Source organism: Dasypus novemcinctus, chromosome 5 (genome assembly GCF_030445035.2).
Source record: "Dasypus novemcinctus isolate mDasNov1 chromosome 5, mDasNov1.1.hap2, whole genome shotgun sequence".
Taxonomy (NCBI): domain Eukaryota; kingdom Metazoa; phylum Chordata; class Mammalia; order Cingulata; family Dasypodidae; genus Dasypus; species Dasypus novemcinctus.
Window position 1 is genome coordinate 113,451,304 of NC_080677.1, and position 18,169 is coordinate 113,469,472.

The 18,169-nt window shown below is 45.0% G+C and overlaps 1 protein-coding gene across 1 annotated transcript; it reads right to left on the bottom strand.

The window, feature by feature from the left end:
* Positions 1-514: 514 nt before the first annotated feature.
* AKR1B1 (aldo-keto reductase family 1 member B) lies at positions 515-17,708 on the bottom strand. Its single transcript, XM_058297378.2, has 10 exons — positions 17,461-17,708; positions 7,392-7,559; positions 6,641-6,757; positions 5,454-5,531; positions 5,042-5,164; positions 4,434-4,540; positions 4,121-4,202; positions 3,487-3,570; positions 1,652-1,734; positions 515-917 (listed from the first exon to the last, which is right to left on the bottom strand). The coding sequence occupies exons 1-10, from the start codon at positions 17,524-17,526 to the stop codon at positions 875-877; spliced, it is 951 nt and encodes a 316-aa protein (XP_058153361.1). The 5' UTR covers positions 17,527-17,708; the 3' UTR covers positions 515-874.
* Positions 17,709-18,169: the final 461 nt, after the last annotated feature.

The following is an 18,169-nucleotide window of genomic DNA, read 5'->3' on the forward strand; positions in this document are numbered from 1 at the left end:
AACTGCTCAGGCACTTGGTGTTTCATGCTCATTCCAGGCAGGGCCTGGCAACCATCAGCTGTTGCCCAATGAAAAGCTAAACCCTCAGGGTTTTCATCTTAAATATGGATAACCTGCAAAGCAGTTACTGTGACCCAATAATAGAGGCTATTATCATCCTGTATACAAATAAAGCAGTGTGACTAAGAAATTTGAGGTTACTTGTTTATCCCATCACTTTCCAGGTCCTGGCCCATTTAATTTAAGATCTGGAAACCAGTCTCCAGGGGTGGGGTCAAACAAACACCAGTTACATTCAAAACTCAAGTGATTCCAAAGTACAGCCAGGATGATCCACCCCAGGGTGAGTGGATAAGGTCCTGGGGTGAGGTCTCTAGCTGAAAGAACCTACATCTTCATGCCTGTTGCACTCTGAAGAGCCTGCTTTATAGGTATCAAAGGATTAAGGTTGGGGGTGACACTGAAGGAGGAGATGGGGTTTTAAAATAAAAACAAAACAAACAAATGAAACAGCTTTTGGCTCACAAAAGCACTTTTTATTTGAGGAAGGAGAAGTCTGGCTGAGAGGGGCTTGTAATTCCAACAGTCAAAACCCAATGGTTAGTGGCATTACTTAGACATTAGATTTTACTTCTCCTTGGTCAGAAAGGGGTATTCAAGTTGTACTTCCCAGTGAGGAAAGAAAAAGGGCAAAGAATACTGGAAAAGACTTCTAATCTACAGATAGTGCTCTTCAGACCCCAAGGCCCAGCTGGACAACCGTCCTAGTTAGTCCTCATGATGCTAAGGACATGGGTCACACTACACTTGTCAAGAAAAAAGGAGTCAGGAAAAACAGGAGCAGCCACTTAGGGAAGAGCAGGTATCCACAGCTTCAAAACTCAGTAGAGAACGGGTAATCCTTGTGGGAGGATGCGCTGCCAGGAAAAACCAGGAACACACTTGTTTTTGAGGAATAGATTTTGACCATAAGAAATTACAGAAAGGCAGAAGTGTCTCCCTAAGCCTACAAGCCAGTTCTGAGGCTGCAGGTCATGACTTTTCACCTGGTTGGGGGCTGCCAGTGAGCTATTTTTTTGGCCTATTTTGCGTCTGAGGCCACAGGCAACAGCGACATGCTCAGGGAGCCAGGCCAGCTAGATTGGGCTCTGCAGGTCCAAGCGGCTGAATGACTTTCTCAGGGTCATGAGGCTTCTCTGTGTCAGAGCTGGGACTCTGTCAAGCCCCAGTGCCATGGTCTTCCTATTTTGTTAGTCATTAAGACCAAGAGTCACAAGTAAATTCTTTCAAGAAGGTGGGACAGGGCCACCTGGACTCATCTAGTTTCACATCACCTACTAAGACTGGAAAATTAAATAAAAAGGAATGTGGTTCTTTCAGTTTAGACCTCTTAGGCCAATAGGGCACCTGGGGCAGGAGGATAAGATATCTGGAATAGATCTCTTGGGGCATTTTCCAAACCAAGACTTTGAGTAGTTTAGCTGATCATGGTTTAAATGCTGCACATGGAAGAGACAGCAAAGAAATGTGCAAAAGCCAAAAGAACTGTAGTAATAGGACTTGGAAATTAAGACTTCCAGGAGTTCTTCTTTTGTTTTACAGCACCTGACAATCTCCTGGGACTTAGTACCACACATCAGGATGCACTCACCTCATCAAGGAACAGACCCTCCAGTTCCTGTTGTAACTGAGTAAGGTGGTCATATCCACACTGCTTAGCTCAAAATCAAAGACCTAAAATAAAATAAAGACAAAATCCAATAAACTCTGTAATAAAGATCAAAAACAATATAAAATATCAAAGTATCAAAACAGTTTTGAGCAGGACCACAATCAATGACACTTGTCTGCCACTGCCTTGAATGGTAGAGGCAGTAGGGGAAATTGAATTTAGAAAAAGCTTACTACATTAATATTGAGAGAATGCACACGTTATGGCTAGCTATGACATGGAACAATGAAAGGATCTTTCCCTTCTGGGACTTCCAAGGAAAATGATATTTTTTATTTGATTTCGAAAACATTGCTGAGCTCTTCTGTTTTGATAAGCACCAGTGGGGAATATAATTATGGGTAAGATGTATCTCTGCCTCAGTTTACAATGAAGCAAAGAAGCATTTCAAGAGCTATAAATCAAGGAAAACTTAATCACAGACTATATCAAAGACACTAACAAAGCACTCAGGGAGTCCAGAGGAATTAGAAATAAATCCCAGCTGAAGAACTGAAGAATGTGCCAAGGAGGAGATGGCATCAAGACGGGCCTAAAAATCCAAATAAGGTTTTGACAGAGAGGGTGAGAGAGCACCCTGGGAGGCCAGCAGGCAATCCACTCTAGCAGATGGTGGCCCGAGGTAAGGACCTGAGGGGCAGCAGACTCAGGTGGATCGAGATGGGCCCTGAGCTTCAGCCAGTTGTGGAACATAAAGAAAGAAAGTCTGTTGGGTATTCCAGGATTACAACCATGAAAAAAAGTGCAAAGGCTATGAGGTAAGACACAAAAATTAAAAAATTTTATTAACATTTTGAGATTAGCAATTTACTAATTTTTAAAAACACCTTTAAAAATGAAATATGAAACAAAAGCTCCATTTCTGGTAGGATAAGTGCTTCCCATAGTGGCCATCATTTCATTGCTGTGCCTTGAATTGGTAGTTTCCCTTCCATACATTAAGAAGAAAACCATCTGCCCTACTGAGCTATCAACAAGCGCCACTCCCTTCCACCCCCGTTTCCTGAGCATGTTCAGGGCCAGCCTATGGAGCCAGGCAAAACGAGCTGCCGCTGTGCAAACAGCCATCCAGGAACCTGCACTGCGGCCTCACGAGGAAAGGCTGAGCTGACTGCCAAATACAGCCGTGGGCCCCGTGGCTGTGCCACACTCTGGACCAGTTGTCAGATGAACAGGCAAACATCCCTGGTGACACTGCTTTGCTCGATGAGAACAAATGCACCTCACAGAGCAGCTCTGGGGGCGTTCTCCAGGCTGGGGTGAGAGGCAAGCAGGGAGACAGTCTGGTCTGCTTTCGAACGTGCTCCGAGTGCCCAACAGGGGGCGCTTCACCCCTGCCCTGACACGCACAGGCAGGCGATTTCTTTGCATGCGGGCTAAGCGGCCTGCAGGGTCCTTCATGGTCCATAGCCTTATCACAGCAGCTAAGGCCCCAAACACTGCATGAAGCCTTTTGATGCATCATCTTAATCATCACAACAATCCTTGAAATAGGTATTAACTCCATTTTACAGATGTGGAAAGAGGCATAGAGTAGGTAATTATTTACCCCTGGTAACGAAATTATTTACAACTGGTAACGAATGGAATCCTGATACAAACCCAGGAGCCAGGAAGTATCACTGAAGAGAAACTATCTCAGGGAAAAGACTGTCACTATGCCCATGGAGCCCGAGGGCAGGCGCTCTCCAGGAACCGCTGAGAAGCCCGTGAAAGTCCTCCCCCCAGCCCTGGGCCAACCAACTGGATCTTACCTGAAAGTTCTCAGTGATGCGTTCAGGTGTCACGGACTTGGGGATCACCACCATATTCCTCTGAATGGGGAACCGGATCAGCACCTGGAAACCCACGGGGAAATTACACTTAATCTTATAGGTACACATGCAGAAGACAGAAATGCCAAAGCTCACAGGTGAGAAAACAGTTTCAGCGATATTAAGTAATTTGTCCAAGGTCACATCAAAAAACAGGGAGGGGAGGCATTCAGGTCCAGATGTGACTCCAGTCCTGCTCTTAGCGCCACTCGGCTCCGCGCTTCAGTGTTGCCCTGGGTATATGGCATATGATGAGACTGGTCACTGACCAGGAACTCACTACCACTTGCAGAGACAGAATGTTTCATTTGTAGGTGCTATCAGTACTCCTAAGGTTGTAGAGGGATGAGCTTTCACATAAATTAACAACTGTTGTTCCTTATGGCAACCTATTAAGGTAGGAGCAGGTATTATTGGCCCAGACCACATGGCAATCTTCTAAATTCCCAATCTGTGCTCCTTCTACTATGTACTCCAGGACCCCAAACAGCACTTCCAGAGGTCCTCACGGTGCTCAGGCACTCAGGCCCCTTCCCTTCAGGGAACAGTCACGAGGGCCTGGAAATGGCTATACCTGGGCTGTGGTTTTATTATGCTTTGTTGCAATTGCTTCGATCCTGGGATCGTCCAGGAGGGAGGGGTCCTCAGGCTTGGCCCTGGAGAAAGAGAGGACATCCATGTGAACACACATCAGCACCCACTCCAGGCAACCACAACTCCAACAGAGACACTCCATCTGGCAGAGGAACCCTCAGCATCTCCTGAGGCACCCCAGGATGTCTACAGATCAGCCCCAGAAGCATTCCCCTTGATGCAGAATTCTTCTTTTTAGTCTTTTCTAATCTTCATCACTTGACAGGAGAATATGACCCCCAAGGAAACCTCACCAGGGCCTGTCAGGAGAGCCAAGGGGACTGTAGGCAGTCACTATGATGCCCTTGGCCTGGCAGTACTGGAATAACTTCTCCTGAGTTAGGTACGGGTGGCACTCAATCTGCAAAAGAAAACAGGAGGGTTTCTGGGGGCACTGCAGGCACACAGCGATGTTACATACAGGACATTCCCCACGCCAACTCCCTTTTCTTCCCAGGCAGAAAAACAGGTCTAACAAATGTCCTACCTCCCAGGTAAGCTATAAAGCTTCTGTATTTCCTAGCTAGTGTCCTTGATGTTATAATCTTGTTACTAATGTACCATGGCCACATTTCCTAAAGGCTTTTTCTGATTTTATCCATTTAGCAACTGTCACAGGTCTGAGGATCTCAACGTCCACATGCTAATCTGTCATCACACGCCAGGCTCAAACTCCTTCTCTCCCACTAATTTTGCTCCCATATGTGTCACTGTCATTCTGAATCAGAAATCTGGGACTCTGAAAAACATTCAGAAACCTGACTCCTGGTTACGCTCAGAGTAATGTAAATAAGAAGAAACTGCTAGGATCACACAGTAAAATATTATCCCAGGGAGACCAGATTCTCTGGTGTATGTTTACCTGGTTAACAGCAGGCTTATATTTTAGGCCAGGTTTGTTTAAGAGCCTCTCTATTTGGAGGTGGTTGAAGTTAGACACTCCAATAGCTTTGACCAACCCCGCATCCACCAGCTCTTCCATGGCCTAGAGGGAAAAGAGTATCAGCTTGGTGACCAAATTTGCCAAAGGACAAGGAGATAAAGTAAGTCCTATCCTCATGATTCAGAGCAAACTAATTAGACCTTTTAGAAGCCAAGAGATGGTAGGGAAAAGGCAGGATTTAATTTTAAGAGATATGTGGGGAAAAAACACAAAGACAATAACAAAGTACAGTAAAAAGAATCGAAGAACAGGTTTCTCACACCTTGTTCACTCTCTCACAAGAAGATGAAGCTGGCAAAGAAGAATAAGGTCAAATCAGGGACTGCCTTACCGCCCATGTGTCCACAAAATCGGTGTCACTGGGAACTGCATTGCCTGACTCATCCAACGGAAAAAGTTCCTTCCCAGGCTGTCAATATAATAAAACAAAGCAGAACAACAACAAAAATCAGTAACAGCCCTTTATAGACCTGGTGGGGGAACTGCTTCTTTGAAAATAAAGTTGCAGAAAACGTTTTCTAAACTATGACAGCTGGCTAAATTTTCAGGAAATAATCAAGGACAAGTCTGCTTGTCCATGTGAAAAAGATGACAAGCAGGAAAACCCCAAACACTTTTGCTATCTAAAAGGCTTGAAGCTTAGCAATCATTACCCCTCATGTATGTGAGGGACTATTAGGCAGAGATGTTGATACTCCGTCAGAGAGACTGGCCCCATTAAGGGCTGGAGTGTGTAGATAGGGCAAGGATCGAAACCGGGACCCATGAGGCCCAAGTCCTGGCTGGATCGCTAATCTCTAAAACCGTCACCTCACTGAGCCTCGCTAGCTTACCATGAAAAACCAAGGATGAAAGTCAAGAACCTTCAGATTCTGACAAACCACGATGCAATGAAATAGAGCTATAGGATAAAACGCACGCTTCTCAACCTGGCTGGCCAAGTAGAAAACTGAACCAGTGGCCAAAAAGAAGACAAAGGATGTAAGAAAGCTAGAATTCTTTCTGTGCAAAGAACCAAGCTGTTGGCAAGTATCTGTCAAGCTTCCATAGCATAGGGTACATGTGTGGAATGCGTGGATGTACATACAAACATGGAAAGTATGTGTGGATATATTTGTTTATGTTTTTGGAGGCAGATGAGGAGACCTGCCTCCAGATGTTGCTTATGGCCTATGTGCAGTAGGGACAGTGGTGTCACCTGAGCTATGTTTGCTGTCATGAAGTTTTAAATTATACGATCACCAAATGACAAAGAGTAGTAATCCTCACACTTTATAATGGGCAGAGAAGTCACCTGTGGTTCCTGTTTAACTACAGTTTCTGGTTCAGAAGACCTGGGGTGGGGCCTGAGATCATAATTTCGAACAAGTCCCCATTGATAACACTGCTGCTGGTCCATGCACTCATCTTTGAGAAGAAAGGCCCTAAAAGTCTATCCAACATAGACTTCTAGCAAAGGAGGTCCTAACACTTACACATGGGTTATAGGGGAATTGGTCTGAGCCTTGTACCCCATACCTTAAAGCCTGTAGGCCAGTGAATAAGGTAGAGGTCCAGGTAGTCCAGCTTGAGGTCACTAAGTGTCTTCTGGCAGGCTCCTTTCACCATGCTTTTCTCGTGGTATGTGCACCAGAGCTGAAAACAGAAAGAGAGCACATCTTATCATGGCTGCTTAAAAGGCTGTTTCTTGGTTGGAAGCCAGAAAGCTCAAAAGACAAAGGATTCATTTCCCTTTCCCCACAACCCACCCATTTTATCATGATGCTATTGCTGAGGTGATTCAGCTAAGGGTGAGGATCCTAACTTTTCAAAGTAATTATCAGGTCAAGGAAAGCTCTCAAAAGAACCAAAGAGAAGGCATGAAATAGAACGGGCAGGATCTAAACACAAGCTCTCAGTCCTACCAGACTGGTCTTTTAAAAGTCAGCCTCAGTCTGACAACCAGTCTGCAGATGGAAACAAAGGTCCATCCCAAAGAAAATGCACTGGAAATAGACAGCCAACCCACAGCCTCAGCCCTATCACAGCATGGCATTCAAATCAAAGGGTCCAGAGATGGAGTGACCATCCAACAGACAGCCATGGACAGGGAAACTCCAGAGCCCTCTACTGCCTCCAGGCAGCACACTTCCAAAAGAGTTACCTGCTAGGTGGTAACTGTAAACACAGAAGAAAGTCCCAGAACACTGAATCAGCTCCTGAAGTGAGGCTGTCACTGGGTATGTCTGAGTAAGAACCCTTCCCCCAGTCTCCTCCTAGAAAGTAGTACCTTGCTGACAATGAAGAGGTCCTTGCGCGTCACCACTTGCTCCTTGAGCTTCTCCTGGATGGCAATTCCCACCTCATTCTCATTCTGGTACACATGGGCACAGTCAATGTGGCGGTACCCTATGTCAATGGCTACCTTCACAGCCTCTGTCACTTTGCCTGGAGGGGACTGAAAGGAAAAGGAACATAAAAGTCAGGGACGGGGACACACTCTCTCTCTCTCTCTCTCTCTCTCTCTCCATGAAACCAAAGAAGGGAAATGTGAAATTACTGGTCCTTTTTGATCCTTATTGAAGTTCCTGTACCTTTAATTTCAGCAAAGGAAGGGCCTACACAAATTTCTGAGGGAGCATCCTCAACCTATTTACTCTCAGATATGGGGAAATACAAATTGAAATGCCACAATTTTTCATTTTAAGAAAATCTGACAGGGAAGAGGACTTGTCCCAGTAGTTAGGGCGTCCGTCTACCACATGGGAGGTCCGCAGTTCAAACCCCGGGCCTCCTTGTGCCGTGTGGAGCTGGCCCATGCACAGTGCTGATGCACGCAAGGAGTGCCGTGCCACGCAGGGGTGTCCCCCGCATAGAGGAGCCCCACGCACAAGGAGTGCGCCCCATAAGGAGAGCCGCCCAGCGCCAAAGAAAGTGCAGCCTGCCCAGGAATGGCTCCACACACACCAAGATGACCCAACAAAAAGAAACCCAGAGTCCCATGCCACTGACAACAAAAGTGGACAAAGAAGAACACTCAGCAAAATGGACACAGAGAACAGACAACTGGGGGGAGGGGAGGGGAAGGGGAGAGAAGTAAATAATACATATTAAAAAAAAAAAAAAGAAAATCTGATAGCCACTTAAAACAGACTGCTAAAACTATACTGATGTTCACAGCAGCATTATTCACAATTGCTAAACTAGGGAAGCAGCCCAAGTGTCCATCAACTGAGTGGATAAACAAAATATGGTTTATACACACAATGGAATACTATCCAGATGTAAGAAGAAATGAAATCGGGATATATATGACAATGTGGTTTAACCCTGGAAATATATGTTGAGATAAATAAGCCAGACACAAAAGGACAAATATTGTTTGTTCTCACTAATATGATCAAAATATAATGAATAAACTCATGGAGGTAAACTTTAGAATATAAATTACTGGAAATAGAATGTGGGTTGAGAACAACAGATGATTCTTAATGTATGTAGAATTTTTAATAAGGTTAATTCTAAAAGTGTGGAAATGAATAGAGTTGATGGTAATACATTAGAGTGAGTACAACTAACACTGGTGATTTATAAAGGTGATTCTGGTTGTAGCAATTTGATATTGTTTTTGAATTCCAAAAATAGATATTGGATTGTGCTTGTAAACTGGCCTGTTCCTCTCTGGGCGTATTAGACTGCATTAGATTCAGAGGTTTCACTTTTACTAAATCAAGATTAGGGCTTTTATTTATCAAGTAATTAAGGGGTGCAGGGTTGAGTCCCCACCCCTTGGTGGGGATAAAACACTCTCACACAGATGATACACAGCGAAGACACACAGAGGATCTTGTGGCCCTGGGAAGAGAGATGAACCCCTCTGCCAGCCGACAGCTGAGGTAGGAAGAAGCTGGATGCATGGAGCCTGAAGAGCGAGGAAGGCAGAACCTTTGCAGATATTGGCAGCCATCTTGCTTCAATACGTGGCAACAGGCATTTGGTGAGACAGTACCTCTTATGGTACCTTGACTTGTACCCTTTAAAGCCTTGTAATTGTAGGCTTCTACCCTAAATAAATACCCTTTATAAAAACCAACAGATTTCTGGTGCTTTGCAACAGCACCCCTTTGGCTAATATAGGTGGTCTGGGGGGGAAATACACCAAATATAAGATATGGGCTATAGTTAGTAGTGATATTTTGATGATGCTCTTCCATATTTTTTAACAAATGTCTCGCCAGTGTTGGTGATGGGGTGATGTATGGGAGCCCTGTATGATGATCTGTATGTTTGTTTTGTAAGTCAGCAACTTTCATTATACACTTATTGTTTATGTATATTCATGTATGAATGATATATTTCAATAATTAAAAAAAAAAAAAGACTGCTAAAACTATCTTGCTTCCTTTTTTCCTCCACATTTGATGATTTATAAACCACTCTATTTTAAAAACCCTCACTCTATCTTAATCTATAAGGTTCCTGAAATAATAAGGGATACCATTTCCTCCTAACAGCTCAAACTATTTTAAAAACAGCTTTAAATGTTTGCCCAAATTCCCATTTGGTTTCTGAGTTCAGTCAGCGCACGCCTGTACTGTTCTTTCTCAGATGGACTCACACACTGGCACTTTCTCTCTCGTACTCTCTCTCGTTCTGGGAGGTTACTGTGAAACCAAGAGTGTTACTGAAGCTGATCCGAAGGCCTGTGCTTCAGTTCTCACTGCCCTGATGGTGAGGACCTCATTGTGTGAGAATATGCTTTAAGAGGTGGAAATGAGAGAAAGCCCCTCACAGATATTAGCAGACAAAAATGAGCTGAAGGCAAGGGGAAGAAGGGGATCTGGTTTGTGGTCAGCACTCCACAGAGACTGAATGGGCATTCATGCCCAAACCATCTGGTCATCTGAGTGGCGGGAGCAGTTGCTGCTGACTGCTGGGGGTGGGAGGAAGAGGAAGTGCCTGGATAACCATCTCAGCTTCACTTGCACTCTGGTTTGCTGGACAGATACCTAATTCATCTTCTTACTGCTCCTCTTCAGAGCAGAGAACCTCAGAGGTGAATAAAAAACATCTGTGCAATGGACCCTTGACTGAATAGAGCACATTTCCTTGGAGAACTGGGGGCCATCAGCAGTTGCAAATACCTGCTGTTTTGACACTGGTTGCTGTGAAGAGTCTGGGGGGGTGCGGGGGAGTGGAGAGCACAGGTTAGTAGAACAAGTTCATTACCAGAACCTGCACACATACCATGCTTGCTGGCCACCTCCTGGAGAGCAGGGAGGCAAGAGTGAGTGCTGCCCACCCTCAAGTCTAAGTGAAGAAAAGACCTTTCATCAGTCTAGACACCTCTTTGCATCTTTGAAGGCTCTAAAAGGCTGCACCTGCAACCTCTGCCACCCCTCAGGGTTCAAGGAAGGAGGCAGAGAGGAAGGTCTTAGCATGCCCAGAAGAGAAGTATGACTTACCCCAGCCTCTCTCTGGCATCTCAGGCACAGACATCACTGAGGTGAGCAGAGACGGCACAACATCCTCTTTCCAAGGAAATGTGAGGGATCCAGGTGGGAAATCTGCCCAGCACACGCTTACCTCTCTCCAAGCTTTCTGGCACCTTGACTGTTTTTTCTGAGAAACTGATGCTGCCCACCCTGTACTGTGCTTGCCCTATACCTTGCAGCCCCAGCCCTGGCCCAGCCATACACTCCATCTGCCACAGCAGTGGGTATACAGGGGCAGGAATAAGACCCAAGTAAAATTCTATTTTTGACTCTGGTGGACTCACTAAAACTAGCTTTCATTCTGCTGGGGTCACAGTGCTGAAAGAAAATGAGCCTGGAGTTGCTACAGGAAACCAGAGTTGAGGGTCAGATGAGGTGTTGAGAAAGACCAAATCCCAGTGACATCACCTCCAGCTTTGAATTGCTTATGGCCTAAGCCAGCAACTGTCAGTTTTGCTGGCCAGTGAATCCTCACCCATCCACTCTTTTTTTTCCTCTTTTGGATTAACTTGATTTTTCAGTTTTGAAACCAGCAAGAAACAACTTCCTGGGAGGTCATGAAGAAGTTCTGCTTCTTGATAGAACTGGATAGAACATGAATTAGCTGGAGACACACAAGCTGGGAGACTGATCAAACTTCTTACAAAGGAGCAAGGAATTTTAAGCAGTTTTTACAAATTAAATTTGTAGGTGTTGTGGCAATTCATAACAGAGGCTCCTGCAAAATGGAAGCTGCATGTCTGACTCCCTGGCTTAAAGACACCTTTGCAAAAAAAAAAAAAAGAGGAGGCCTTTGCAGTGGTGGAAAATGTAACCCAGGGCCAAGGGTATGCCATAGTAGGGTGGCCAGTGGCTCCCCCAGGGTGGCCGAGACAGGGCTGACCCTGAGATAGGTATATTGTTTACCAGAAGGCTTATATCAGCACAGACACCTCACCTGGATAGAACTCTACCAAGTGGAGTATGCAGCATACTACAGATGACAGTGAAAACAATAGCTACCATTTACTATGTACTAGTTTTTGATGCCTCATCTCACTGAGTTATCACCACAGCTTCTATAGATGAAGACACTAAGCACAGAAAGGCTAAGGAACTGGCCCAAGACCAGGATGTTAGTAAGTGATGGCAGGATGCATACCCTGGCAAAGAGCCTTGCTTCTGACCACCACTCTGGGGTTTTCCATACACATGGGGAACCCAGAGAGTCAGGGAGAGACTGGCAGTAAGAAGACAAGTCCTCTGGGTTTGGAAAAGTCATACTCTGGGATTAAAGTGCCAAGAATGTACAAATTACTTTTTTTTTTTTTTTTAAAGATTTATTTTATTTTATTTCTCTCCCTCCCCTTCTGCCCTCCCCCCCACCCTGCCCCAGTTGTCTGTTCTCTGTGTCCATTTTGCTGTGTGTTCTTCTTTGTCCGCTTCTGTTGTTGTCAGTGGCACGGGACTCTGGGTTTCTTTTTGTTGGGTCATCTTGCTGTGTCAGCTCTCCGTGTGTGCGGCACCATTCCTGGGCAGGCTGCACTTTCTTTTGTGCTGGGCGGCTCTCCTTACAGGGCACACTCCTTGTGCATGGGGCTCCCCTACGCAGGGGACCCCTGTGTGGCACGGCACTCCTTGCGTGCATCAGCACTACGCGTGGGCCAGCTCCACACGGGTCAAGGAGGCCCGGGGTTTGAACCGCGGACCTCCCATGTGGTAGACGGATGCCCTAACCACTGGGCCAAGTCCACTTCCCTAGAATGTACAAATTACTTTCAATATTAATTATCTCAATCCAGAACCCTTCCCAGAAGTAATCTCCCCAGTCGTATAATCTAGAGACTAAATTAATTTCTCTTATCAACAAAGCAGTCAGCTGAAGATATGGTAAAAAATAATTAATTTAGAAATGTGAATACATGATTACATCTCCCTCATTCCACATCAACTTATGCAAATGCATATCAAATGAAAACAAAATAGCATGGTCCCAACTGAGTCTTTAAAAAAGAAGAAAAATAATGAAAATAAGTTCCTGTGAATCCAGCAGCAAACCTGTAGAAAACCAGTACACAAAACAGCCAAATTACAAAGAACTGAATTGTACAAACCCCACACCCTAAATCAGGTTTTAATCTTGATGCTGCCACTAACTTGGCTTGTTGTAACTTGGGCAAACTAAGGCATGATCCTTTGATATGGGGGAGGCTTTGCAAAGCTCTATCTTGGGCTGCAATTTTATGCATTCTGTGCAGAAGGCAACAAGTGATGGCTGTGAAAATCTCAGATCCTACATCCCCTATCACCGCTACAAGATGCGTGTATTTCCTTGTTGCACAGCACTCACAGGTCAGCTAATAACTCAGAGAATTACCCCATCTCTGTTTCTCTCACACACAGACTCCTTTTAAGACCTCATCCTCTTCTCCCTTTTCTTGTAGCTCTTGCTACTTACGTCAAGAAAATATCCCTCCTTCCATATCCCCTACAAGTCAAAAAAGAAAATCACAGCTCCAACCAGAAACGTTATAAAGATAGAGTACATGATCAAAACAAAGTATCTTGAAGACATAGTCTTTTACAGTATTAGCCATGAGGGATCTTCCTTTCATTGTATGTTTTTAAATTTTCTCTAGCTAGCAAAGATTACTTTTGTAGTGTCAAGGGGGAAGACAAACAAAACAAAGGAAACTTCACATTGGCAAAAACAACAACAACAACAACAAAAACCACCATCTAAGAACAGTGGGCCAGTGATAACCCTGGAAGTAAGAACTAGGAAAATGGTAACTTTTGATATGAACTTGGTCTATAAAGAAACAGGATCATCAACCTTTAAAGCCTTGAAAAGTTCCCTATCTCAGAAAAACTGTCAAAGAAAACCACACTGTGTAGCTTCTTCAAATTAAACCAGCTTTCCCTGAGCACTTTTATTTAAGAGATACTGAACTTTTAGTTTCAACTTCATCACTGGTTTTCTTTAAATACTAGTAGTACTGTAGAAAAATTTTTCACTCTTCAACCCTATGCAAGTTAAACAGCATTTGTGAACTAATCTCTCAAAATGCATTCCAGGTTCCAGTTAAGTACTTATAATCTTGTAGAATAGGAGTTGGCAAACTATTTCAATAAAGGGGAAAACAGTAAATTCGTTAGCCTTTGTGGGTCATACGGGTCTCTGGCAAATACTCAACTCTGCAGCTATAAACAATACATAGAGAAACAAGAGAAGCTATGTTCCAGCAAAACTTTATTTACAAAAATGGGCCCATGGGCTGTAGTTGATCGACCCCTGTTCAGGAATATGACCTCTTTTAAAAACCACAGACACACATGCAGAAATAGGGATCAAGCCACAGGTCCAAATTTGATTTGTTCTAATTTCTTATTCACAAATATATTCTGGTTTCCAATTCAGCACCTTGAATACTTAAAAGGTGGGCATTCTGATAGTGAACACGGCTCTTTTGGCAGTTAAAGTGGTTTAACTCCTGTTCTAATTTGGTCAATTTGATCAAGCTGTGCCTCCTCACTCTACGATGAGGTACAATGTGCCCAAGCTGTACAACTGGGATACCAAATCTCTGATCTATGGTTAACCTACTGAAGGGCAACACCCTAGCAGTTTTGTAGAAAAAAGGCTTAAAATTTGCCATGCTCACAAGACTCCCACAGAATAACCATCTGAGAAAATCTATAAAATGACTACAATGTGTTACCTTTAATGTACTATCCACAATCAACAGAAAAGGCACTTTTTGAAGCAGATAAGCAACCTCCCTTGGCATGTGTTCAGTATGTCCAAATTAATTTTACTGTTTAGTAATAATGTAAACTGCAATTTCAAATGATAATGAGCTGATGGGTAAAGAACTATCTAGCCTTTCGACTGCTTTATCACACTGAAAACATAGTCAAGCAGGCTAATATTTTATGCTAAAGCTCATAATCAGGTTTAGCAACAGACACAAACTAACAAAATCAAGGTGAACTTCCACCCATTCTCCTATATTCATCAATTCTGCCCTGAATTCTAAACACTGATGTCTGCACTTTGTTGAGATGTGGATGGACCAGGACTGGCACTGCATAAGGAGGACATATTTAAATAAATATTTTTGGGAAAGTGACACAAAGTCTTTTTCAGTGTGTTTTCTTCTTTTATCTCATGTGTTCTCAATGGGGGCAGTACTGCCCTCAAAAGGCAAAAATGGTGGGGGGAGGGCAGGGGGGGCAAAAAAAAGTCTTTGATTAATACAGTGGTTTGTGACCTGCTAAGGGCAACAGATATCCAGTATATCTGTGATATTAAAATGTCTTGGGGAGGGCTTGTCAATTAGGGGGAAAAATGACTCAAAGGGCTGGGGTAGTAACAGAAAAACGGTCAAGAAAAACAATTTTATTCCCATTCCTAGGCCCTGGGTGTGTGTGCATGCACGAGGTGACAATGACCATTTATTACCAATGATTTTTCAAAATGGTCAAAAACATTTATCAGTAACACAACACTGGCTGCCATCAATCAAAAGCGATCTCTGTTTTAAAGGTCCCTGGCAATACAATGCTGGCAGCCTTTTTATGATCTAGTAGGGAAAGAAAGTCTGCCTGGAGGAAAACCCCTTTTAACTCACAGGGGGTCTGGAGCAGACATGGCCTCTCACCTACCTAAAACCCTCAACTCTGAATAAAGAGGAGAGAGTTGGAGGACCCTCAACAGAACAGCAGATTGGAGATTAGGAGAGCCCTGCTAAGGGCCAGCCACTATAACATGGAAAAATCCCAAGAACAAGCAACTGTACTCACTCCCAGAACCTCCTCCAGTTATCACAAAGCTAAACTAATCGCACTTAACTCCCCACATCTTTTCTCCAGCATCTGTCAGATAATATGCACACATATACTGGGGTAAAAGGTATTAAGCCATCATCGTGTAACTATTAAAAAATAAATACAATAAAATCTACTTTAAGTCCCATACTTACCATGTCAGTGTCAGTCCACTACCACCATGCAATTCTACAAACTGCATCCTCTATCCCCAAATATACAACTTGGCATTTCCACCACACAAGTTATTTTACTTATTCACATTAACGCAATATGTAACTTTTGGGAGTTTGCCAGGTACTAAAGGAAGTGTTAGAAATAGCAGTGACCCAGAGATGCTATCCCTAACCCTCACTGCACTTACAGATGCCAGAATAAATTATCTAAAATGTCTAGATTTTGCTCTTTCAAATAAATATACAGCCTTTTGGGTGTCAAGTGCTCAGGTGAGTGATTTGAAACACTCTTTTATAAACTTTTACTCTTTATTTACCCTACACTAGTGATTTTCAAATGGTAGGTCATGAAATTAACTTCAAAGACCACAACCATAAAAAAAATAAAATAAAATAAAAATATGGAAACATCCCACACAGTGAGGTTAAGTTTCATATTGTGACACTTCTGCTCCAGTTCTACCTGTATGCATCAATCATGATATAAACTGTATTTGCCATTGTCAAGGAAATATCTTCTCACTTCCATTCAAAGAGAATAATCTGTCACAGATGGACTTTAACCACGGATGGCCTATCTCTCTATGGAGATCATAAATCAATTACAATCTTACAGCCACCACTGGGCTATCTGGAGGAAACACAAATCACATAGTGTGACCATTTTGGCCAAGAAACACTTTCGGCGTAAGGCAAATCTATGACCCTTCTTTTTCATACTACATTCACTAATTTTCAGTTGCAGACTTTAGGGTTGCGATAAAACCGTATTGTCCTATTTCAAACCATTTCACAGTCCACGCAATCCTTTGTCTTTCCTTCCCTTGTCAGCATGTAATTACCCTCTCCCCAGCCGCACCCCCCCACCCCTCCTGCCCCTTCCCTTATCGGCATGTAACTATCTACCGCCCGTGCCCATATTCAAAGTTCCGTTAAGAGAGAACTTACAGGAACGGTGACGCTAATTTATAAGGAGCTTAACTATACTGGGTTTTGCCTATCTTACCACAATGCTATCTTTGTGTGCTCCCTAATTTTGAAAATCAGACTAGTTTTTAATTCCTACCCACTTCTTTGAGACGCTGTGAATAAACTTTAGTGGTCTTAAAGTTTTCTGGAGGAAGTTTTTAATACTGATGCTGACTGTTACCAACAGGTAGATTTTCTGCAGTTTACACACCATTCATGTCACTCACAAGAGGCAGTGCCCGCTTCAGAGTTCAGCGCAGAGCGTTTGGGGGCACAGAAACCAACAGCTTTCCCGTCCCGAGAGGAGAAAGATCGGTCCCGGGGGCAAACTCGTGCTGCCTAATTTAATTATTTGCAGTCTCTAGGCTTCACGTGAATGCTTATTCCAGAGAGAGAAATAACGGAAACAAATACGGACAGATTACTTAGAATAAAAACTGGAGTTTCATCTTCCCACATATTACTTTCTGCACCATCGCATTCTCGGCCCCCCAGGTCTCACCCCTTGGGGCCGGGGCGGCGGAGGCTCGGGGAAGTCCCACGGCCCTTCAGTGATTTTCCGTCTGGGCCTCCCGCTCGGGTTTAAAGCATAAACCCGGGGAACCGCCCACCAGGGGGCTGCAGGGCCCGCCTCCGGCTCCCGCTGGGCCCAAACCCCGCACGCAGAAACCACGCAGGACTAGGACAGGGCCCGGCTTGGCCCGCCTCCGTGGGGCCTCCTCGGCGCCCGGGTCCTCGCAGGGCCTGCCCGCGCCCGCCGGGAGCCGGCGAAGTCGCCGGAGGGTCCTCCGGCGGCGAGGCGGGGGAGCAGCTCCGGTCGCTCCAGGTCCCTCTCCGCCCCAGGCCGCTCGGGAGCGGGGCATAAGGAGCCCGAAGCGAAGCTCGGGGATGGCGCGCCCAGGGCACCTACCTTCCAAGTACCTAGCCCCAGAATGGGCATCTTGGCGCCGGTGTACAGCACGATGTGGTCGGCCATGGCTACGAGGCCTCACAAACCCCAACCTAGGACCACACCGGAGTGGCGGTTGCGTGGACCTTTAAATAGCCCCTGGTTCACGGAAAGGGTCAGACGATTGGCCAGCGGCTGCGCGAGCGCGGCTTCTGGTTGGCCGATCTGCGCCGAGGTTGCAGCAACCGCGCCCTTGCCGGAGGTTCCACGAGTTCGCTCCTCGCGCTAGGTCCTAGAGGGATCGCATTCCTTCTGCCTCCTGAGCGCCGGCTGCGCGCTCGCCGCTTGCCCGCCCCCCGCCGCCCCGTTCAGCGGAAGAAACATCACCGGTTTCTGCGGCTCGTGGAAACCCGAGTGTTCGAGGAATAACAGCCGTCCTATTGATAAATACTTTGGGAGGGAGTCCCGGCTTTACCTTTTTTTAGGAGACCAGAGGAGTATTTTTGTCTATTGCCTAAGCCCTGTAAGATAGTTGAGCGCGTGAGGTGGGGGAGGCGGGGGGGGGGGGGGGGGGGGGGGGTTGACAAACGCCCTGTGCTCAATTTGTGCCAGTCATATTGACTGCAGGTGTGTTCAGCGAAAAACCAGCATCTCTTAGATTAGGAAGTCGTGATGAACTTGATCCGGAGCACACACAAGACAGCGTTTGGAAAATAAGACAGAGCCACTC

Coding starts and splice junctions, on each gene's coding strand:
- AKR1B1 (XM_058297378.2), bottom strand. CDS start 17,526: ATGGCCGACCACATCGTGCTGTACACCGGCGCCAAGATGCCCATTCTG. Junction 6,758..7,391: donor ACCTCTTCATTGTCAGCAAG/GTACTACTTTCT, acceptor TTCTGTTTTCAG/CTCTGGTGCACATACCACGA. Junction 5,532..6,640: donor ACTGGCCTACAGGCTTTAAG/GTATGGGGTACA, acceptor TTATATTGACAG/CCTGGGAAGGAACTTTTTCC.